At 33.3% G+C, this 25,022-nt stretch overlaps 1 protein-coding gene across 2 annotated transcripts in view; it reads right to left on the bottom strand.

Annotated features, from left to right (window-relative positions):
* tspan11 (tetraspanin 11) overlaps positions 1–25,022 on the bottom strand; it is a 27,876-nt gene extending 2,854 nt beyond the window's left edge. The window contains exons 1-8 of one of the 2 annotated variants that reach the window (XM_073838214.1): positions 24,722–25,022; positions 22,003–22,094; positions 17,493–17,684; positions 13,940–14,014; positions 13,637–13,741; positions 10,607–10,765; positions 7,598–7,684; positions 3,734–3,858 (exon numbers count right to left, since the gene is read on the bottom strand). In XM_073838214.1, the coding sequence (XP_073694315.1) occupies positions 3,781–3,858; positions 7,598–7,684; positions 10,607–10,765; positions 13,637–13,741; positions 13,940–14,014; positions 17,493–17,684; positions 22,003–22,089 (783 nt within the window). In that variant the 5' untranslated portion in view covers positions 22,090–22,094; positions 24,722–25,022 and the 3' untranslated portion in view covers positions 3,734–3,780. The remainder of the gene's footprint in view (positions 1–3,733; positions 3,859–7,597; positions 7,685–10,606; positions 10,766–13,636; positions 13,742–13,939; positions 14,015–17,492; positions 17,685–22,002; positions 22,095–24,721) is intronic. The other variant, XM_073838215.1, reaches the window with a different exon arrangement.

Here is a 25,022-nt window from a genome sequence, read left to right as displayed (position 1 = left end):
CCAAGACTGCATTTATTTAAACCAAAAATACAGTAAAACAGTAATATTCTGAAAAAGCACGTCCATTTAAAATAACTTTATCTATTTTAATATATTTTAAATGCAATGTTATTTCTGTGATGGCAAAGCTAAAAAAATGAATATGGGTTCAATAAAATGTTTAAAATATTTATGGAAAAAATGTCTCTTATGACTGCATTTATTTGGACAAAAATACTGTAAAAAAGTTATATTCTAAAATATTATGTCCATTTAAAATATATATTTTTAATATAATTAAAATGCAATATTATTTATGTGATGGCAAAGCTAAAAAACTGAGTTTGGGGTCGGTAATCACTGAAAAAAAGCAATATTATAGAAAGAGGACTCAAATTTTAATTGGAAGCAACAGTTTGAAGTTAAAACAACTGTTAATTGATGGACTGGAGTCATGTGGATTACTTGTGGATTATTGTGCTGCTTTTATCAGCTGTTTGGACTCTTATTCTGATGGCACCCATTCACTAAAGAGGATCCACAGGTGAGCTCTAAACCTCTTCTGATGAAGAAAAAACTCATCTACAATTTGGTTGACCGGAGTACATTTTCAGCAGTTTTTACTATGGGTGTGCTATTTCTTTAAAAGCACAGATATTTTAAAAGCCTTGTGGCAATTGTTGAAACTCTCTTCATAAAAGGCTCGCAGGAAGAAGGAAGCGGTGTACAGTTACTATGGAAACCGAGGTGTAAGGCAGCCGGTAGCAGTGTTGTTGTAATTGGGTCAATTAGCATGTGTGGGAGTGTGTGTGTGTGTGTGTATGTGCACGTGTTTATATGAAGGCTACATCGTGTAGGCAGATTCAGACCAGTGGTAATGAAGAGAGCATAAACATTCATTTACACATTTCACTTTTAAATTTTGCCATGATGGGGGAATAATTCACAGCAGCAAGCTCTTGGAAACTCTGGAACATTTTTGTCGTTGTTGTTGTTGTTGTAGTAAAACATGACAGCATTAAAAAAAAAAAAAAAAAAAAACCTGAGATATTCTTCTAGCTGAAATTCTGGGAAAACAATTCAAAGATATGTTGGCAATAAAAAACTTCTAACAAGTTACAAAACATTCTAAAAATATAGAGTGTTTCAACATCTAGCCAGGCTTTATTTTACCTCTCTCTCTGGAAAAAGCGGAAGACAAATCGGAAGCCAGGTCCAGGGAGGGCTCTTGGTGGGCGATCATTTCTACAAAAATGATGGAGCCTTATCCTACCCACAAACACAGAAATAAACCAGAGCTGGAAGCTAAAGTATTTCCTTGCCTTAATGATTTACTATTATGGGGAAAAACATAAACTTTAAATTGTTTAATCTGTAGTTAAATGAGCATTCATGGCAGATGCCAGTAAGGATCTATGGTTTATGGATCTATGGAGTGTTTTGAGAGGTTTTATATGAACCTCAGAATGGGAACTGTAATATTTATGCATGTAATATCTATGTGGTAATTTATAAAGTAAAAATAGAGTACATTCATATGTAAATTCATAAAACCTGCTTAAATGGTGTGTTGTAACTGAGCTGCTTTATTTCCACTCATTGAGAATGTTGAGACAACCCAAATCTAGAACCCATACTATATTATTTATTTTGAAGATTTTCAGAATGTCAAAGCTGCTCTTTTCCACACAAAGGCCAAACCTGGTGCAAATATGTCTTAAAATGGCAAATTTGAGAGTTTACAAATATGCAGATATTCAAAATATGCACGTTAGATTTAACAGTACAGCAAAAAATGATTTTCAGCAAATATTGACTACTGTTCAAAGGTTTGGGGTTAGTAAAGTTTTTAAAATGTTTATGAAAAAGTCTCTTATGCTTACCAAGACTGCATTTATTTGGACAAAAAATACAGTAAAAAACTTTATATTCTGAAATATTATGTCAATTTAAAATAAAGACCCATTTTAATATATTTTTAAAATGCAATGCTATTGCTGTGATGGCAAAGCTATTAAAAAACTGAGTTTGGGGTCAGTAAGATTTTTAAAATCTTTATGGAAAAAAACTTTCATGACTGCATTTATTTGTACAAAAATACAGTAAAAACTGTAATATTCTGAAATATTATGTCAATTTAAAATAACTTATTTAACATATTTTACAATGCAGTGTTATTTCTGTGATGGCAAAGCTAACAAAAATGAGTTTGGTTATGGTAAGAGTTTTAAAATCTTTATGAAAAAAAGTATTTTATGCTACCTAAGCGTTAATTGCATTTATTTGGACAAAAAATACAGTAAAAAAACTGTAATTTCCGAAATATTATGTCAACTTAAAATAGCTCTTTCTATTAATCTAATTAATCTATTTTAATATATTTTAAAATGCAATGTTATTTCTATGATGGCAAAGCTAACAAAAAAAATGAATTTGGGGTCAGTCAGATTTTTAATGTCTTTATGAAAAAAAGTCTTACGTTCACCAAGACTGCATTTATTTGAACCAAAAATACAGTGAAAACAGTAATATTTTTAACAAATTATGTCCATTTAAAATAACTTTAAAATCTTACCGATCCCAAACTCATTTTTTTTTTTGTTAGCTTTGCCATCACAGAAATAACTTTGCATTTTAAAATATATTTAAATATATTTAAATTTAAAATTAAATTTATTTGGGGTTGGTATGATTTATAAAATCTTTATGAAAAAAAGTCTCATATGCTAACCAAGACTGCATTTATTTGGACAAAAAAATACAGAAACAACCATAATATTCTGAAATATTATGTCATTTTAAAAAGCAATGTTATTTCTTTGATGGCAAAGCTTAAAAAAACTGAAACAGTGTAAATTCACACAAAACTATCATATGGTATTAGCAAATTTAGAATTTGGTTCACAAAAATACTATTTTAAAGAGCCTTTTATACATTTTTTGTCATTTTTAGAGCTTAACAGCCCCAGTCCTCATTCATTTTCCTTGCACGGAAAAGAGCATCTTAGAAAATCTACAGAATACCTTCCCTTGTGCCTTTTTTTTTTTTTTCATTTTTGTTCTTTTCATGCAGCTCTCCACCATGTCATAACACACTGAGTGAGAAGCAGTATTACTGCTGTCTGCCAGCACTTCTAATGCTACTCCAGAGGAAAATAAAGCCGGATGAAAGTGGGATTAACTGCATGGGAGAAAGGCACGACAGACAACAAACCCAGAAATGGGACTTATACGCAATCAGCCGACCTACACAAAAGCTAGGGACAAACAGTCTTTTTTTCTCAGAGATATGTTGACACCTTTGAAAGTTCTCCTTTCTAACAGTTTGGGTCCGGAGGGAGGGATACAATAGACAGGAAAAGAGAAGCCTGAAATAGATCGGACACACTGGGAGTTCCACAGCAGGCTGCAGGTAAAAGGTTATATCAGGTAAACGGTCAACGCAGTCTACTTATTCTTAAAAATAAGAAATTTTAACTGCCTTATCCTGTTATGAAACAATGTATTAATGCTTTACTTAATAAATTGCTATTTGGTGCTATTAGTTGTGATTTTTTGTTCTTTTCTGCCATGCAGCCTTTAGCATTCAGCATTTGTGGAGAAAGAATGATGCTTTCATGCCAAACACACATACATAAGTCATACAGAAAGCATGAGGGTGGACATGAAGTGACAGGAACAAGGCACATGGACGTGCACACAAACACACACACACACACACACACAGACACAAGCACAAACTCGAACAGCCAACCTTTTCATCGCATAGCGCTTCAGGAGTCAAACATTGGCACTAGCCAATCAAGCCTCAGAAAAGTCTTCTTCCTCTTCTTTATAAAGCAGATAAATAAAGCAGGCAGTCAGCACTGCTCCTACCAGCTACACAACACACACACACACACACACACACACACACACACACACACACACACAAACCAAAAACAGATAAGAAAGATACAAACAAAAAGAAAGAGCAAGAGAGAGAGAAAGACAAACAAAACCAAGACAAAACAGAAACACATGCTGTAATTTAAGACAAACAATACAAATCCCTGAAATACAGTGCTTTCTTCAGACAATCTGAGAAAGTGTTGACGTATGTTATGTTTTAAAGCAGGGAATAGAAAATCAGTTCATTTGCGCAGTTCATGTACAGTAAATAAACAATTCACCCATTAATTTTAACCCCGGCTTGTTCTTTTCTAAAGTGAAATGTTATGTTAAAAGCTGCTGTATTGCTACTTTTTTAACTCTGTAACATAATTCAGTGTGTTTTCTAGCTTTTATTAGTGATATTTATTGTCAATTAAATGCTAATCACCTTTATTAAGATGTTTTTACAGGAAAAATTTTCTAATTGCAAATTTAATTATTTATACATTTCTAGATACTTATTTAGAATATCTGATGCAGCCCCCATCAACTTCTATAGTTTTTTTCCCTTACTTGTAGAAGTCAATGGGGATTATACAAGTTCAGACCAACTTGAGGGTGAGTAGATGACAGAATTTTCATTTTTGGGTGAACTATCCCTTTAAATCATGAATAGCTTGGCAAGCTATGGTTTTCAAGTATATATTTAAATACTTCTGTGATTATACAGAAAAGATTAAACCAAAGAATTTGTTACAGTACAGTATGTTATAAATGTGAAGCGAGGCTCTAGACCCCTGCAGAGCAGCACTGTATTTACTGCCATAATGATGGTAATAATGAAAGATCACTGAAGAGGATCAATTTAATTAGCGCTCCCTCTAGAGAGCCACTTCAAGCTACATTGTGGCTTTTTACAGTAAAATCATTACATTAACTTCAACACAGGGTTTATTTTTAGTCGCCTAATCACTCCAGAGCTTCACATTTCCTGGATGAAATGATCACATGACCAGCAGCTGAGACCTTGATGTTGAGAACACTGCTTTAACGTTGCTTATCATAAAGTCCTGACATACTTACGGTACAATTTTAGGCACCTACTTTAAACTTGGCAGAAAAGTTCAATTGACAGTTAATTCAATTGACCTCAGAGAATTTATTAAACAATTCTGACCTACTAAGTAAGACTAACATCCAGTATACTACACAGTATGCAGTACAAATAACTGTTTGCTATTCCAAAGCTGGAATTACACAGAAGACATTCATTTGGTCATGTCTGGTTAGGACACAGTACAACTTATTTCTCAAGTGGTTGCACAAATGTTGCTCAAATCATGGCAATTGTTATATTTCATACCAAAACATGTCTGACTAGAAATCATTGTAATGTTCTGATTTGCTGCTCAAAAAACGTCTTATGTAACATTATAAAAGTCTTTTTAAACATTTTTGATCAATTTAAAGCATCCTTGCTAAACAGAAGCATTCATTTCTATCATTTCTTTCCCAATATATATATATATATACACATATATACAGTACAGACCAAAAGTTTGGACACACCTTCTCATTCAGGTGTGTCCACACTTTTGGTCTGTACTGTAGATATGAATTCAACTGAAAAAACTTGTGAAAAAATATCTTTCAGGTGGTCAAATAGCAAATAGCAAATAGTGGAGCTCTGCAGCCACCTACTGGTAAAAGTTTTTTTTAAACTGTATTTTCCAAAAGATGAGCAAAAACCTTACACTAAACCATGTGAAATTATCCATGTTATCCCCATGAATTAAAGTAAGAAATGTGGGTCTTTCATAAAGTGAATTTTACATAAAAAAGCAGTATAAAGCAGTTTTTGTATAAAAACCCATTTAAAAATATTAATTTATTAATTTATATATATTTTAAAAATATCACTAACCCACTGAAAACTGCACAAATGTAGAGTAAAAACTTTAATAAACAGAAAAATATACAGTACAGACCAAAAGTTTGGACACACCTTCTCATTCATTTGAATGAGGTGTGTCCAAATTTTGGTCTGCACTGTATATATATATATATATATATATATATATATATATATATATATATATATATATATAAGCTTTTGGGCTGTTTACTGTATAACGTTACAAAAGCTTTTTATTTCAGGTAAATGCTGATCGACACTTCTTGACTGGAAAGACGGCCGCGAGCGGAAACCCAAACAGTGTAAGTGAGTTGTGTGAGTGTTGTTTCTTTTTAGTAAACTCTGTGTACACAAACAATGTTCTCAATGCTCGAGTTCATGTGTAGAGACCCAGGCGATACTTCGAGCAAAGTTTCATGGTGTGTAGAGTCTTCTTAGTGTTGTAAAAATATCGATTTTGATGCGCCCAAAGTTATGCCCCAGTATTCCCATTCACCGGCCACTGACCACAAAATGAAATCACGGTCAATCTCAAAAACGGCTCTTTTGTCGTAATTATGCTTTTAGATATAAGTTTGCCTCGTTTACAGTAAAAAAAAAAAAACAGCCCATGTTGCATTTTGGCCTTTAATGAATCCTAAACAAAATGTACTCAACTGTTTTAAATATTGATAATAATTATAATAATAATAATAATAATAAAAATGTTTATTGAACAGCAAATCAGCATATTAGAATGATTTATGAAGGATCATGTGACAGTAATGAGTAATGATGCTGTAAATTTAGCTTTGATCACATGAATAAATTACATTTTAAAATATATTCAAATAGAAAGCAGTTATTTTAAATAGCAAAAATTTTGCTCTATTTTGGATCAAATAAATGCTTGGTGAGCAGAAGCAGAAGATAATTATTTAATAAACATTACAAATCTGTTCAAGAACTTTTGACTGGTAGTGTATACAAGCTTATTTTCACCTTTTTAAATTTTATATCTCAAAATTCTGACTACTTTATTGCAATTCTGAGAGAAAACGTCTGAACTGCGGGATAAACTCTTGAAATTGTGAGAAGAAAAGCCTTATTACAAGTTTATAATTTGCAGTTGTGAGACAGAAATGTGCAATTTCTTTTCTTTTCAGAATTCTTAGTTTATATCTCACAATTTCAAGTGATAAATTTGCAAGAAGGCTTTTCTTCTTGCGAAAAATGTTTGAATTGAAGCTTTCATACCAAACAACATACTGTATAAAACCATTCAAACCAACACTATTCACTAAAAAGAGGATAAACTTCCTAAAAGCATAATCTATGGTCATTACCCATCCCTCCCAGCTCAGAGAATCGATATGAGGTCGGAGCCGGAGTCACATTTCAGTGGTGTTTATATACAGAGTTTATTCAAAGGAAACAGATCAATGGCCCTCTGCACCCCTGCAGTGAATGTAGCACTCTCACTGTGAGATCTGCACTTAAAGCCAAGAGCTCTTTATCTCTCTTTCTTTCATTTTCTCAAAACAGTATGCGGTCTCCACCTATTTTTACCCAGCGGGCAGTGCTCTGTGTGACTACTGTGCACATTACCGGTCGAGGGCCAAAACAGAGTCCATTAAACGATTGCCCTCAGGTTGTTGCATCAGCTATTTTAGTGAAGGCTTTCATGTTATTGAACCACATCAGGAGACCTCAATGATCCATTGTTCCTACTGTTTCTCTGAGATATGCTTTATAGTAATTGAACATAACATAAAAAATATAGCATGCAGAATGTAAATCATTTTTTGAGTGAACTATCCCTGTAATTGCACCAGAGGGGGCGGGGCTTACCTGTAGACAGGCCACGCCTATTCCCACAGCACCAATAATGAGCAAGTGATCTGCCAGAAACTGTTCCAGTTTAGTGATACAGCCGCCCTGTGAAAGACCACAGCACTGTTAATTACTTCAGCCTCAATGTTACAACGGCGTTTTAGTGCCACGTTAAAAAAATTTATATATGTGTATATATATATATATATATTAGGGGTGGGCATAGATTAATTTTTTTAATCTAGATTAATCTAGATTAAATCTTGGAATTAATCTAGATTAATCTAGATTAAAATGACTAATTTGAATTCTGCTGAAGGCATTCAGAATATGTGTGCTACCCAAATAATGACTAAAAGTAAGTCTTTGAGAATGGATCATAAAGCTCATAAAGCTGTTCTATGATAATTTGTTGATGAAAATATATTATGTTCAATTAGATGTACTTGTGTTTACTAACTAACAATGAAATTATTTTTTCTACCTATTAGATTGCGTTTTTTTAACGTCAACGCCTACCCAACCCATTACATGGTGGTGCTAGTTTTCTCAAATGAAACGGTAAAAGTGACACTCACAGCAGTTTGGGAGATTGAGTTTATCTGTTCATGTGAGATGAAAATGCCAAAAATTACCGGGAGCGTCACGTGTGTTTCAGTATGCGTGTAGTAAAAGCTCGTTTCCGCCATTCATACATACAGCTAGGCAAACGGAACATACCGGATTCATATTAAAACGGTCTTTTTGCATTTCAGTTTTCACATACACTAGTCCATATCGCGATTTGAATTAAGTGACTGACCAATATTTGATTTATGAATCCAAAAAACGACGAATTTACGTGGCATTTCGCTATAGTAGATTCGGTTTTTATGAATGGAGGACGACGTGATCCCGTCTGTGTTTTGGCGGAGGAGACTTAAACGCGCGACCATATTCTACAGTCTTCGGTATACATCCGCGTTAAACTATCAAGGTGAAAGTCATCATAGCTTGCGTAGTTTAGACCCAGCTCCCAACCCAAATTTGAGAATAGATTAACGGCGATATTTTTTTTATCGCACGATAAGAGTTTCACGTTAACGCAGCACGTTAACGCCGATAACGGCCCACCACTAATATATATATATATATATATATATATATATATATATATATATATATATATTATGAGATTAAAGTCAGAATTATTTGAGAATAAAGTCGAAATTACGGGAATAAAGTAAAAATATTTCTATATTCAAAATATTTTCAATTATAAAATTGAAATACTGAGAGAATAAAGTCTCAATAGTCCCAATATTTAAACTTTATTTTCGAAATATTAAGTAAATATTTTCGAAAATATTCTCGTCTTTATTCTCGTAATATTTTGATTTTATTTACGAAATATTTTGACTTTATTCTCAAAACATTTCAACTTTATTCTCGAAACATTTCGACTTTATTCTCGAAACATTTCGACTTAATTCTCATAATTTCAACTTTATTCTGGTAATATTTCGACTTTATTCTCAAAATATTTTGACTTTATTCTCGAAACATTTAGACTTTATTCTCATAATTTCGACTTTATTCTTGTAATATTTTGAATTTATTCTCAAAATATTATGACTTTATTCTCGAAACAATTAGACTTTATTCTCATAATTTCGATTTTATTCTCGAAATGTTTAGTCTTTATTATCATAACATTTAGATTTTATTCTTGTAGTATTTTGACTTTATTGTCTTAATATTTAGATTTTATTCTCGTAATATTTCTACTTTATTCTCATAGTATTTTGACTTTACTCTCAAAATATTTAGACTTTTTTCCTGTAATATTTTGACTTTAATTCTCAAAATATTTAGACTTTATTCTCGTAATATTTAGACTTTAATTCTCAAAATATTTAGACTTTATTCAAGTAATATTTAAACTTTATTCTCGAAATATTTCAACTTTATTCTCGTAATATTTTTACTTTATTCTTGTAACATTTTGACTTTATTCTTGTAATATTTCGACTTTATTCTCTAAATATTTTGACTTAATTCTCATATTTCGACTTTATTCTCGTAATATTTTGACTTTAATTCTCGAAATATTTCAACTTTATTCTCGTAATATTTTGACTTTATTCTCATTATATTTTGACTTAATTCTCCTAATATTTCAACATTATTTTCATGGTATTTCAACTTTATTCTTGAAATATTTTGACTGTAATCTTGTAATATGTCAAATTATTTTCTCATAATATTTCGACTTTATTCTTGAAATATTTCACTTTATTCTCGTAAAATATATCGACTTTGTTGTAATATTTCGACTTTATTCTCATAATTCTGACCTTATTCTCGAAATATTTCGACTTTATTCTCAAAATATTACAGCTTTAATCTCATAATATTCGATTTTTTTATTTTATAACATGGCACTAAGACACCATCGTACAATGTATATCATATCATGTTCTTTTACTTTCAGTGTCAACGTACATATGTAGATGTGTAAACTGATTTATTTTGCTGACTGAGTTACTGCTATTTTTTATTGTGTGATTTACTAGACAGTATCGTGGATACTGCCACAACATATCACGTATAGGATAAAACTAATGGCCCACTAGAGACCAGTAAAACCAGTGGTGTATTATATTATGTATCACACCAGAGGTCGGTTCCCAAAGAATATGTACAGAGAGCTTGGCAAACCTTGTTACCTCATGCTTTACAAGCTCATATATGTTACCAGTCACACCTGCTTTGCTCACAGCTGTGCTTTCTTTGTCTAAATGACCCCCGAGGGGGGTATCAAACACTTCATGATGATACGGTTCACAGGCGTATTGCAGTTCCCACAGACAATGAGGAAGCATCTATGCATGTGGTGGTTTTGTCTCAAGCCGCTAGACCGCAACAGTACATTAACCAAGTCCCTTTAGTGTACTTGAATTTCTGTTTTGTAAAGCAAGTTAAGTACGTAAATGTTGCGTAAATGTTGTGTGGGGGTTGATTTGAAGTTAACAGTGTCTGACGTACCTCTACTTTGTAGATGTTGGAGGGGTGGTCTCTTATTCCACATTTAGGGGTGATGGTCTTACAGCAGCTGTCAGGGACCAATCTTTTCTCCGCTACCATGGACTTGATGTACACGCTCTGTGCCCAGTCAAAAGAGTTGTTGCTCCCGCAACACTTGAACTAAAAGGTGAAGGTGAGAGAGGTATGATTAGGAAAAATTAGGAACATTGTGCAAAGTGGTCTGGTATTTTAAAGGTATGGAGTACCTCTATTTCTGTACATTTTGATTACAGTAGTGATTTTGCATGAGGTTTGGAGGCAGTAGATTGTGTAGGGCATTCAGATTAAAAATAAAATAAAATGAAATAAAATGAAATTAAAAAAAATTATAAAAAAAATATATATATATTAACTAAAAACAAAATAAACAAATATAGAAATATGAAATACAATGAAAAAGATTAAATAAAAATAAAATAAAACACGAAATAACACAAATTAAAAATAAAAGCAAAATAAAAATACATTTAATTTTTTTAAATAAAATAAAAAATATATACAATTTTATTTTTAAATGCAATATAAGATGAAATAAAAAATAATACATCAAAATAAAACAAAAACATTAAATAAAAACAAAAAACAAATATAAAAATATAAATATATAAATATATGAAAATAAAATATAAAACAAATAGAGTAAACTAATAAAAAAATAAAAGCAAAATAAAAATACATTTATTAAAATAAAATAATATATAAAATATCAAATAAGCTAAAAAGCTAAATAAAAAATATTAGGGATGTTAACCGATGACCGTTTGACCGGTGGTTGACCGTATCAACGTTAACCGGTCAAAGTTGTCGGTAGTCGGTTAAAAAAAAAAAGTGCCGGTGCGTCTTTTACGCATTCTGAAGGTGCCTGTTTTATCCATGGGTTTTATCATGTTGCAGTCTATTAGGCAACATTCCGCATAAGATGGGCTTAGATTTGGAAATACATTACATCTACATTTCAGTGGTAACCGATAAGGTGATGATGATCATCATCTTTCTTTATTATGGTTAGCACTACCGAAACTAAAGCGGCGTCTCTTCGGAGCTGTCATTTTCTTAAATGAGCCGTGGCAATGTTTCAAATGAGCTTCTAACCTAGACAAACGCCTTTATTTTCAAAGCGATCACCTTGTACCCAAACCATTTGAAACTAAGGAGCCATTTGTCCTACGATTACATACAACAAGCTCTTCGGCGCCGCGTTTGCGGGACTCATGTTTCGCGCTGTAGGGGGATTTAAAAAAAGTGACGTGAGTGGCAGTGTGTGTGTGTGTGTGTGTGTGTGTGTGCGGGAGGCAGAGCGGCAGGGCTGCGATCACACCGAACGCGTTTTTGCAGTTGGAGGCGCCTCTTTTGAATGGTTTTCTGTTGGCAGTGAGCGTTCTACGCGCTGCTTATGCGCCCCAGGCGCCTCGCGTTTTCACCGCCTGCTGCGCCTCGCGTTTTTGCAGGAGCGCTCTGAGCGCGTGAAGTTGAAAAAAAAAATCAACTCTGAGCGGAAAAACGCCCAACGTCATTCACGTTCTTTTCCATTGTCCAATCGAATGAATGGAGAGGCGGGCCTTCTGTTGTCGTGACGGAATTTTACGGTTGCTTAAAAAGTCCGGAGACTGCAAGAAATAGAGGAGAAACCTTTGGTGTCTGTCGTGGGTAACCCGGAGCTGTATTATTTAGGGTTTCTGCTAATATGACAGTTTACTTAACAGCATAAAACTAAGATTTTACAGTGCTCGCGCTATAATCCTTTGATTTGACTGACAGGACAGCTGTTTTGGTCGTTGCTTAGCAACATAAAAAAAAGCAGCACGCTCTTTTATTAAAAGTCACCAAAAAAAAAGGCAGTGCTGTGCGCCTCGCGTTTTTAGAACTAAAAGACGCGTTCGATGCGACAGACTTGCGAAATTGCAGGAGCGGCTCGAAATGGCTGTTATTTCAAATAGCGTACCATATTTTAAACTAATCGGTTAACCGGTTTCAACCGGCTAATGAGGCTCGGTGGTCGGTCAAGAAATTTTTTAGTTTTCGCCATCCCTAAAAAATATATACAACTTTATTTTGAAATAAAAAATAATACAAATAAAAAACATTCAATCAAAATAAAACAAAAACATAAATATAAAAATATAAATATATGAAAATACAATGAAAATAAAATATTAAATAAAATAAACAAATTAAAAATAAAAGCAAAATAAAAATACATTTATTAAAATAAAATAAAATAATAAAAAATAAAATAATACAACATAAAATAAGATAAAAAGATAAAAAACTTTATGTTGAAATACAAAATAATATAAATAAAAAACATTCAAACTAAATAAAACAAAAATATTGAATCAAAACAAAATAAACGTAAATATAAAATAATTATAAAATCTAAAAAATAATGAGATAAAATCTGGAATAAAAATAAAATAAAACATTAAATAAAACAAGAAAAAACAGAAGCTAAATACAAATAAATTTTATTTTCTACATAAAATAAAATAAACAAAAAAAGTAATAATATAAAATTATTCAAATATATAAATTATAAGAATTATAAAAATAAAAACATAAAATTTAATTTTAAAGCAGAAAATAAGACATTAAATCAAAATAAAACAAAAATAACAAATAAACAAAAAGATAAACATATAAATATAAAAATAATATAAATATAAATATAAAAATACAATGAAATAAATAATAAAACAAACCAAAAAAATAAAAGCAATAAATAAATAAATAAATAAATAAATAAATAAATAAAAGGTTACTGGCTACTTAATTGTTCTAAAAGTATTTAGAATCATTAATGATCCATTACTTTGCACAAAAACTATAATAAGATTTAAAAATCATTTTCCCTACCCACATTCTCTTGTTTTTTAGTTTTTTTGTCTCTCATCTAATTAAATAAAATGTTCAATATACTAATTCTGAAACTTGCATTTACAGCAAAAACCAGAGTTGAAAAGGCCTAGAAACATGGGATTTGGATTGTCTCACATCCTGCTGTAGTCTGTCCACAGACTGAGTGATGCTCTCTTTGCCAGGTTGAGCATAGTTCTCCATCATCGTCTTGCTCAAGTGCTGCTTCAGCTCTTCACTCAGCTGTGAGAGACCGACAAAGAAAAATGAACAAAAAGATAGAGAGTGAGCAATATGCAGTGTTATCTGTCAAACGTCTTATTTGTGCCAGTCTTGTACGGTCCTACAACTAGATCCATCAAAAAAGCAATTGGGAGTTGGTTCTTCAGAGCTTTGTTTTCTAGCAATATTGTGTAAAAGTGTCTCTATAAGTTTACTCACCGCCTGGTAGTAAACATAAGCCAGTACACCAGCCACCAACTCAATTAGAAAGATCAGCAGCAGACAGGAGAAGTACTGTAGGAAGACAGGAATCGATGAACAAAATATGCTATACAAATTGTAAAATTCAGAAAATGTTCAGTTAGTTAGTTTTATTTGCCTTTGTCTTCATTACGCACAGTTTTAAATGGTTTCCCTCTAAAAGAAACAATATTTTACAACAGGGCTGTTTATGTTTATGCACTCATCAACACTCAAAATGCTTCAAAATGTAACCATATTTTCCCTGTCATGGGGATAAAGTAAATAAAATTGGTTTCCAAGAAATTTCTCGCTCAGAGCTGGCAGATGCCTGACAGATGAAAATAAAAGACACAGTGACATTTTCCTCAGAGGAAAATAAAACAATAAATGACTAAACTGAATAATCCGTCACAGTTTATTGTTGAGGGGAGAGAGAGTGGGTGATAACAACCCCAAATCTGCTTTGAAAACGTTTTCAGGGAAATATTTCTTGTGGTATAATTGAAAACTAACCAAGCAACAAACTGAAAAATGTTTTCAATTTTATACATAACTCAAACTCACCATGTCTTTCTGTGAACACACTCATTTCAATTTTAATTGCAAAGCGGATCCTGGAGTTGAACTGAAACGTCAGTTTTTATCACTAATTAGCAGAATTAAATATAAGCAAATAACAGAAATATGTACATAGACCTTAGACTGAACCACAGACTCAAGAGATGCCACAAAACAGGAAACAAACTGTCTATCAGAGCGGATGTGTGTGAAAAAGAGGCAAAGGCAAAGGTAGTGCCTCCTCAAAATAATAGATAAGAAACAAAATGTTAGTACAAAACAAAACAATGCTAATATTACAAAATATAACATTAAAAAACACTATTTGTTTCTAAAGAAAATTGTTTAACAGTGACACCAGCAGGTAAAGTTACAGCCGGAGCCCATCTAGTCATATAATTGGTTATGCTCAGCTGTGATTGGCTCCGGTAATTTACTATAGAAATATGATGTTTTTAACATTTATGACTGTTATAGTGCTAGCTGTGGTCCGATTTTCCTAAAACTTTGCATGCTTGTTTATAATCACCTATCGCATATGCTAACCAGGTTTTGTGAAGTTGAGTTTTCATTTAGGCTTTATAGGCTTTTGGGTACATTTATACTATATTTATTATAGCTTCCCAAAATGTAAATGTATTTATTTTTTGATAATTAGTGACCGAAAGAGTCCAGAGAATTGTACTGCAGTCCTTTTTTCCAAATTAAGCAAAAAAACCTAGGACTAGTTCGCAAAAGTAGGTTTTTTAGATTTTCTTTCTGTCTTGATTGACAGCAGTGGTTCTACAGGCAAAGTTGATCACAAAAAGGAGGTATATCGGATTATATGAATATCATGCATATGTGTGAAAAACCGTGCAATATACAACCGTTTACACCCTTGAAAAATACAATATCCCCTGTCGCATGTGCTCACCAGGTTTCGTGATGCTTTGAGTTTTCGTTTAGGCTTTATAGGCTTTTGCGTATATATTTGGGCAGGCCCCTTTTCTAAACAAAGCTTCCCAAAGTGTAAATCTCTAATTGTTTTGATAGTTATTGACCTAAAGCGAGTACAGAGAATTGTATTGCAGTGTTTTTTTGTTTTGTTTTTCAGATTAAGCAAAAAAAAAAAAAAAAACAAGGTTAGGAGGAGGTCTACCATATGATATGAAAACCAGGCAATATACAAATGTGTACACCCTTTGGAAAATGCAATATTGCCTCCTAGGTGGCCGACTTCTTTCAAATTTCACACAGACATTTAGGGCCGCCGATCAAACAAGCCCACAGAGTTTCATTATGATCGAACTCTGCTAACCTTGTCTGACAGGTGCTTAAAAATTCATCGGCTTATGGCAACCATCTTTTTTGAGATACGCAATTGTCCGTTGGATTAAGACGGTGCATACCGATTTTCATGTCAGTAAAACAAACGGTTGCATAGTTATGGCCATATTTATGTTTTTTTCCCTCTTATAGCGCCACCAAGTGGCCAAGCTCTGCGACTTTTTTCACTTCAGATTCAGCTCTTACATATGTGTTGTGAGTTTGGCAAAAAGTTAACAGCAGTTTTAGTAAGGCAGCCTTGCCCCTTTCGATCGTTTTGGCTTCCCTCAGCGATAGAGAGTTGAAAGTTCAACTTTTTTTGTTTTTTCACTCTCCCGACAATCTTTCTGCACTGGTTTGGTTCCAATTGGGACTAGTTTACAAAAGTAAATTTTTCGAAAAATGTTTTTTGTCTGGCGTGAGTCAAGGATTCCAACGGGTTTGGAGTTGTGAGCAATTTCTTAATTTTGATCGCTGTAGTGCCCCCATCAGGCCAATTGGGGCAAGTTTGTGTGACGTTGTAGACGGTGTGAGTACTACCATCCCTCCGGGTTTCAAGTCTCTACGAGTTACACTTTGGATTACACGCTTAAACCCCTAAAAAGTACTCACACAGTTAGATATAACCACTTTGTTTTGTCAAAATAGGACTTAAAATGGCACGAAAACATGACCTGTTGGAGTTTTTTAGTTAGTAAACAGCTTGGTAAAATTTAAAGTAAATCTCAGTGTCTGTGACCAATATTTACAGAGCTTTGATGACTGATGATCTGAAAAACTCAAAAATTGTTTTAAGTTAACTATTGAAAAAAATAGCTGAACATAAGTTCACAAATAAAATATATTGTTTGAATTGTTACTCCCTTGAGTTATTATTTTGGAATGAATGCTTAAAAACTTGGTTTTGATAAACATAATATTGATGACTTTGTTACATTGTTATAAAATATATATATATTTTCTGATAGTGTAAGTATTGTTTATTTAACCAAGACAATGTGACTGGGACATGAATTTGATAAAAAAAAAAAAATACTAATACAATACACATGTGGCAGTTCTCATCTAGAGGTTGAAAGAAAAGACAGGAAGTCTGATGTAATTTATATAAACACCGACATGTGCAGTCAAACAAATTAAATGAACCGCTTCAAGGTTATCCAAACAAAACAGCACACCGAACAGCTGTTAACCTCATGGCAGCTGTTGCATGTGGACATTTATGCATATATTTTTCCCATAATGCAATGCACTCAGCTCAGACCAGAAAAGGCAGTATCCTCATTACTAATTCCTAGCGAGGTGGCGCTCCTCTGTAGATTCATACATCTGAGTGAAAGCGAGCTATAAATAGCACTGCTGCAGTGGCAGTCACAACCTTGCTTGTCTCTTTCTCTCTTTCGAACAAACACAAGGTACTTTCTTTTTAAAAAATGTTGAGAAAGCAGATGCCTGTCAGCTCATTTGTCACAGCTGCCATGGAGCCAGTTTAGCTTTGTCTATGGGCACTTAGTGCTGCCCACCTCGGCTTACAGGCGACAATAACTGAGGTGACCCAAAAGAGGCCGGGATCTAAAGCAATTATATCTAATGAGTGGAGCACAATGGATAAATTGGCTCAACTGGTAACATGATGTTCTCTCATTCATCTCTATTCTCTCACCGTGGACAGACAGCTCCTCTGTTCGCGTATGACAGCGCAGCAGCCCAAGAACCCGGTGACCATCACCAGCCCTCCTGCTAGGATGAGGATGTAGGCGGACACGGCGAATGTACTGGAGGCCAGCAGGCTCAGGTACTCTCCTTTATCAACCAGCGTCCAGATCCCGACGCCCATCACCACCCCGCCGCCCATCTGGAAGAGAAAAGTACATCTCAACATATCAGGAGGCATATTACAAGTTTAAATGGGTCAAATAAAATTAAATCAAACTCAAAATGTTGAGTAAGCCACAAAAATGGCTTGTTCCGAACATCCAGAACTTTCTGATAAATATGAATGAATACACATGACACACACATTTTGAACCTCAAAATGTTTGCTTATTAAAGAATGGGGCAGCACAAAATGTCCTGTTTATTTATAAGGGTCAGGATGAGAGTGAAAAAAATAACTTTATGAAATGTAATTTTAATTTAAAATTGAATGAAAATGTATATACATTAAAAAATGTCCTATTTAATTCTAAGAGTCAGGAAGAGAGTGGAAAAATAACTTTATACCATTTAAGATCAAATTTTATATACATTTTTAGAAAATATTCTGTTTAATTCTAAGAGTCAGGAAGAGAGTGGAAAAACAACATTGTGAAATGTAGTTTTAATAAAAAAATTTAATCAAAATTGATATACATTTAAAAAAATGTCCTGTTAATTCAAAGGGTCAGGAAGGGTGTGTTAAAAAATAACTTTATGTAATGTAATTTTAAATAAAATTTTAAATAAAATTATTATGCATTTTTTTTAATTGCCCGTTTAATTCTAAGGATCAGGAAAAGAATGGAAAATAGCTTTATAAAATGTAATTTTAATTTAAATTTTGATGAAAATTTATATACATTTTAAAAAAATGTTCTGATTAATTCTAAGGATCAGAACAGAGGGGAAAAATAACATTTAATTTTTATTTAATTTAAATTTAAATTTATATACATAAAAAAGGTACTGTTTAATTCTAAATGCTAACTTTATGGAATGTAATTTTAATTTTAACTAAATGTATACACATTTTTTTAAATGTCCTGGGAAAAAAGTCATTCAATTCAATTCAATTCAATTCCAAGGATCAGGAAGAGAGAAGGAAAATAACTAATTTAAATTTAAATACTAATTTATATACATTTTAATTTATTTACATTAACTTAAATTTCATTTGAAAATATGTTAACAATGTGGATCATAGTTATATTTTTACCAGCTGTTTGGACTCTGACGGCACCCATTCAGTACAGAGAATCCATTGGTAAGCAAGAGATGTTATGCAAAGTTTCTCGAAATTGGAATAAATAAGCAAATTAATTTACATTTTGGATGGTCTCTCAGTGTTTCAACAAGTTTCAATTTAATTCTGACTAATTTTGACTAATGACTAGTTTTGACTTTTTGACAGGAAAAAAATCTTCAAAAGTCAAAAAAATGAAGACAAAAACTGTATAGATGGTTGAGGACAAACATAATGAGAAGGTAGCTGGAGTAAGAAAACAATGGCGTTAATTATACATATCAAACTGAAACATATAAACAGCTATTTCATAGTTTGACAGGCTTGTCATTATTTAACCAGCTGAAATAATCATTCATTTACCCTGAGATTTCAGCACAGGTTAATTATCCACCTGTGTGGTGCTGTGCAAAGTAAAGACTCCATTAATCTACATGCATACACACTCATTTATCGGTTTCTCAGATCTATCCAAGTCGGAAACTGTGGAAATTCCAACAAGACTTCACCCTTCAACACTTCCAGCTCTTTCCATGACACCCAGTCCAGTGCCAAACTCAAACAACAGCTATCCCAGAGTCCCATTGTCTCTTTAATACCCCCCATGAGATGCTCGCAAACCACAAACAATGAGGACTTGGAGTTTGAGAAGGAAATTTCTTTACAACATTTCTGCACTGAATGAATCACTAGAGCACATGTTGAATATATTTCAGAGGTTAAGCTTTAAAGAAATAGCTGACCCAAAAATTAAAATGAGTCAGTACTTATTTACCCATGTCGATTCAAACTTGCATGACTCTTTTTCTTCCATGCAACACAAAAGAATATTTAATCAAAGTGAATGAGGACTGTGCGTGAGATACAGATTTATTTTATTTTTTTCACTTTAATGCATTGTGACTGCATTAAAACAGCTATATTAGTCAGAACTTCTCTGTTTGTGTTTCACAGAAGAAAGTCAGTCATACAAATTTGGAATGACATGTGAGGAAATAATGACAGAATTTTACTGTGGGTGGACTATCCCTTTAAATCATTCAGAGAGTTGTGCATTCTGGTTGAAGGTGTGGTTTCTGAATCATTTCCTGGACTTCTCTTTTCTGGATTTCTGGTCCAGGATTTATCCATCTGTCTGAAACTGCAGTAGACAGAATTAATTAAATAATACTTTATATTAAGAAATGCTTTTGATCACATAAGAGTTTTAGCTCTTTTTAATTTAGAATGACTCCAAAAATTCAACTCTATATTTTTGAACCTTTTCTTCTAAGAGTGTAGATGGCACTGTACGTTTTGAGCTAATACCCAGGTGGGTGGAAAGAAGAAGTAAGAGAAAGAGGAGATGATGGGACAAGACAAGACTCAAATTATTTAAGATTTAAGTGATGAACATCACACTTTTTCATTCGCATACACACTTTTGGACCACAAAACCAGTCATAAGTAGCACTGGTGTATTTGTAGCAATAGCCAAAAAAACATTGTATGGGTCAAAATTATCTACTTTTCTTTTATGCCAAAAATCATTAGGATATTAAGTTAAGATCATGTTCCATGAAGATATTTTGTAAATTTCCTACCTGAAATATATCAAAGCGTAATTTTTTTGATTATTTTGCCCTCTTAGATTCCAGTTTTTCAAATAGTTGCATCTTGTCCAAATATTATCCTATCCTAAATTCAAGCCATGCATCAATGGAAAGCTTATTTATTAAGATTTAAGATTATGTATTTTAACAAATTGACCTTTATGACTGGTTTTGTGGTCCAGGGTCATATTATTTTCTCAATGCATCTGATACTTTATAAGAATTGTTAAGAATAATTGTATGCAACACAGTGAAAAAACAGCTTAAAATCAACATAAAATAGCATGTATTAACCTTTTTGTAATTCTATAAATGCGACTTTTTTTTGTTAGAACCATGTGTAGACATAAATTGTTCAGAGTTAAACTAGAGATGTGTGACAGGATAGTAAATAGAGTCAATTTTGGTTTGTTTCTTCATCAGAGAATAGAGGAATTTAGCATTACACCACTTGCTCACCAATAAATCCTCTGCAGTGAATGGGTGCCATCAGAATAAGACTCCAAACAGCTGATAAAAACGTCATAATAATCCACAAGTAATCAACAAAACATAAAAATCTGCATTTTGGACTGTTTTCACTTGTAAGCTAGTGCATATTTCTCTCTTGATTCAGACGAAACAACGTTTTCATTAGAGAAAGCAATATTATGGATAGTGGATTAGTTTGAAGTTAAGACTTTAAAGATGGATTTGTTTCTTATAAACACACAGCTTTTCACTTCACAAGTGGTTAATTGATCAAGGTTCTTTCAGATACTGTAAAATTTAATTTTAAGAATTTCAAGGACTAAATCAAATGTTTGGGAATGCGCGATTTAAAGTCTCGATCTGAAACAAATGACTTGCGAAACGCAATCCGGTTGGAACGCTTTGAAAAAGTTAATCATTTTGTGACAATTTAACTGATTTGGAGTTTCAAAAAGTTCAGTTTTACACAACACTGTGCTTTTTAAAATCGATACAAGCAATGCTGAAATTCGTAAAATGAATGGCTCTTTTAATCTGATCTGGTTGCACTGGTGAATCGCTTAAAAAAATGAATGATCGAAATCACGAGTTTGAATCAATCAGAGCGGTTCCAGGCCAGCGTAAATGACTCAATTGATTGGGTTAATCTGTTCCTCTTTTTGCGTCTTTGGCCGTGTTGACACGACACTGTCAGTACTACTACTTGCTTATAATTGATTGTTTTTTGACATGAACTGAAATAAGCAAAAAATGTATGTTGTTTTTTGAAATTGCATGAATTTTTCATGAAAAGATACGTGCTTATCAACAAAAATTAAACACTTATTTCATGGATACATTGTCTTTCAATAGTTCAAGCACTTTTCAAGTACGTCTTTAGGATTTTTTTTAAGGGTTTTCCAGGTCTTAAATTTCAAAAAGTCAAATTCAAGAACTTTAAGCACCTTGTACAAACCCTGACTGATAGACTGGAGTTGTGTGGATTACTTGTGGATTATTGTGATGCTTTAATCAGCTGTTTGGACTCTCCTTCTGACGGCACCCATTCACTACTATCTGTTTAGGTGCAGAAACAACCTCATCTAAATCTCAGATAGCTTGAGGGTGAGTACGTTGTCAGTAATTTTTCATACTATTCCTTCAAGTAGCAAAGTGAATCTGAGACTCACCCAGAACAGAAAGTTGAAGACAAAGAGGAGGTACTTGAGACACACTGTGATCCAGTCGTCCTGCTCATCCTTATACAAGCTGCCCATCTCTCCTGTTGGTGAAAGAAGTGGAACAAAAAGAATTCTCATGAAGCCTTGGTTGTGCACTCTTTGTGTATTTACGAGGCAAAATGAGAAAAAGGACAAAGAAAAGGAGGTGGGCAGGAGCGTAAACAGGCTTTTGGAAAGATGGCAGTCAAACATTGTTCTTTTCCGTGACATGTTAATTAACAGCTGTGGCCCATGGGTTTCTGCCATAGACAGACAACGCGCTCACGTCTCAGGGCCTAGTGTGGAGGCGTCGCGTGTCAAAACAGCAGCCACGCATGGCCGATAAAATGAGGGTGTTTGGTTTGAAATGGTTGAAAACACAACAAAACTGCACACAGTCCAAGCCACACTGCTGGTGTTAAAAATCTTGAGGATGCCGAATGCAGCACCAGATTAGGAAGGTGACTGACACGCTCTGTTCAAAAACACAAAATTAGACTGGAGACCTCGGTTTATAAAAAAATCCTTGCTATAATGGATTTTATGGTTTGGGTTTTCACTGCTAGACCTATTGATTTCTTTCGGATACTGAGGCATAAAGAAGTTGTTCAGAATGTCTGTGGGGACATATTGATTTGCTGATCACGTGTTGTAAATGTATGGAGAAAGCCCTTAGTAGTAATCACTTTGAGTGCTTTTATCTACCTGTATTGAGCTGTAAATACAGATTATTTATGATGGACTTATTAAGATGGACTCCAAATGCAGAGTTTTGAATTTGGAATTATGATTTAGTACAAAATAATGTTTTATTCATCGCATTTGCATTTATTATTCACCACACTGTGAAAGTCTGACTGATGAAGACAAACTATCCTCTTGTCCACTCTGTTGACAGTCCGATGCCTTTGGCTGTGATTTGGGACACTTGTAGGCTTTGTGGCGTTATGGGTTACCACAAGTATTTAAGGAAGTGTTTCAAGAATTTTAAGGAAGCTGGTCTTCTTATTTACTCCAAATACTGACTTATTTTGAAAAATGCTGCATTATTAAACCACATATTATATAGAGATTTATACTATGAGAGACTGATTACCTGAAAGCTCAATAAATAAATGTATATGGAAGGGTTAGGATAGGACAACATTTGGAAAATCTGGAATCTGAGGGTGCAAAAAAAAAATCTAAATACTGAGAAAATTGCCTTTAAAGTGCAAATTATGTTCTTAGAAATGCATATTATTAATCAAAAGTTACGTTTTTATGTATTTATGGTAGAAAAGTTACAAAATACCTTCATGGAACATGATCTTCAATTAATATCCTAATGATTTTTGCCATAATTTTGTTTTGTTTTTTTTCTTTTAATATACAATAAAATATACTGTTAACAATACGGTATTATTAAAGCAAACATAAAATCGCATATTTCATCAAAACTAAAGTGTCATACAGGGACTTTAACATAACTTTGCAGCAAACTGTACAGTGACATTTAAAAAAAAGATAATTTTAACAATATCTTACTGTAAAAGTGAAAATAAAGTTGGTTTGCTGCTCTCTGACTGGTTATAAACGAGTTTGTTTCCATCAAGAATATCATATGGGCTTTCACTGTAAAGTACGTGGCAATATTAGTTTTTTAAAACATTTTTTAACCATAAAATGACATATATTGTCCCGTTAAACATTTGTTTTATACTGTGTATCTGGCCCTGGACCACAAAACCAGTCATAAGTAGCATGAGTACGTAGCAATAGCCAACAATACATTGTATGGGTCAAAATTATCGATTTTTCTTTTATGCCAAAAATTATTAGGATATTAAGTAAAGATCATGTTCCATGAAGATATTTTGTACATTTACTACCATAAATATGTCAAAACTTATTTTCTGATTAGTAATGTGCAATACTAAAAACTTAGTTTGGACAACTTTAAAGGCAATTTTCTCAATATTTTGATGTTTTTGCACCCTCAGATTCCAGATTTCAAAATAGTTGTATCTCAGCCAAATATTGTTGTATCATTCAGGTAACATATTTATAGTGTAGCAGTTGTTTTTTGCTCAAACTAGTAACATGTTTATAGGTATCATCAGGTATATTTAAAGGTCAAAGGAAGTTAAAAAGCTATCTTTCATCTATTTATACAGCGTTTCACTTTCGCTCTGTTTCCTCTTTGTGTTTTGGAGAGTTTGTTGTGGTTTCTTCGCCTGAGAGTGACACGCTGACTCAAAAAGATTAAAAAATAAAAGCCACGGATGCGTTTAATGACTGAGCGATGTGACTAAACAGCATGAGAAATTACTTTTCTGAGCATTTGAATAATTTCAATTCACGTTATTATCCTCTTCCTTGAGTCCTTCCTTCATTCAAAACCCCACATAGGCTACAATGAAAGCAATGGTGGTTGTCCCGAAAAAAAAAATAATAATAACGTGGTGATTCAACGCAGCCGATTCTCTTTCTTTCCTCCTCTGGACTTTACCGCAAAACGCATCAAGGTTTCTCAGTTGCGTTGATCCTGCGACACTTTCCGCGTTCACGAACGTCAACAATATAAAACTGCGTGGTGTGATGCACACTTTAGTATTTTTTCTAGAACCACCTGCTCTGTTGCGTTTGGGACAAGCCCGAATGTCTCTTTCCATCTTATAAAAAGAAAACATACCGTGTTTAAACTTACCTTAACAGCAGATAAAGATCGTTTTCCCCAGCGAGGCTTGTTGCTCCGGAGGCGTGTGTCCAGTCGGCGGAGGTATCGGAGGGTCAGCGCAGGATGTGAGGAGGAAATGCAACTACAGCCCGCCCCTTCATTTCAGAAGATTAAATGCAGCGAGCTGTTCATCTTCAAAGGCTGCTCATGGACTAATACTTGTTGTTAGTGCTTTTAAGTAAGTTGCCTTGTCCCATTCTATGAATAAATCAATTCTTTTTTCTCCTGAGGTTGAATTTCAACTGGACTCACGTGATCTGCAAACGTACAG

Source organism: Garra rufa, chromosome 4, assembly GCF_049309525.1.
Source record: "Garra rufa chromosome 4, GarRuf1.0, whole genome shotgun sequence".
NCBI lineage: Eukaryota > Metazoa > Chordata > Actinopteri > Cypriniformes > Cyprinidae > Garra > Garra rufa.
Note: the sequence above shows the minus strand (reverse complement) of the source record. Positions and strands in the feature narration are given on the sequence as shown.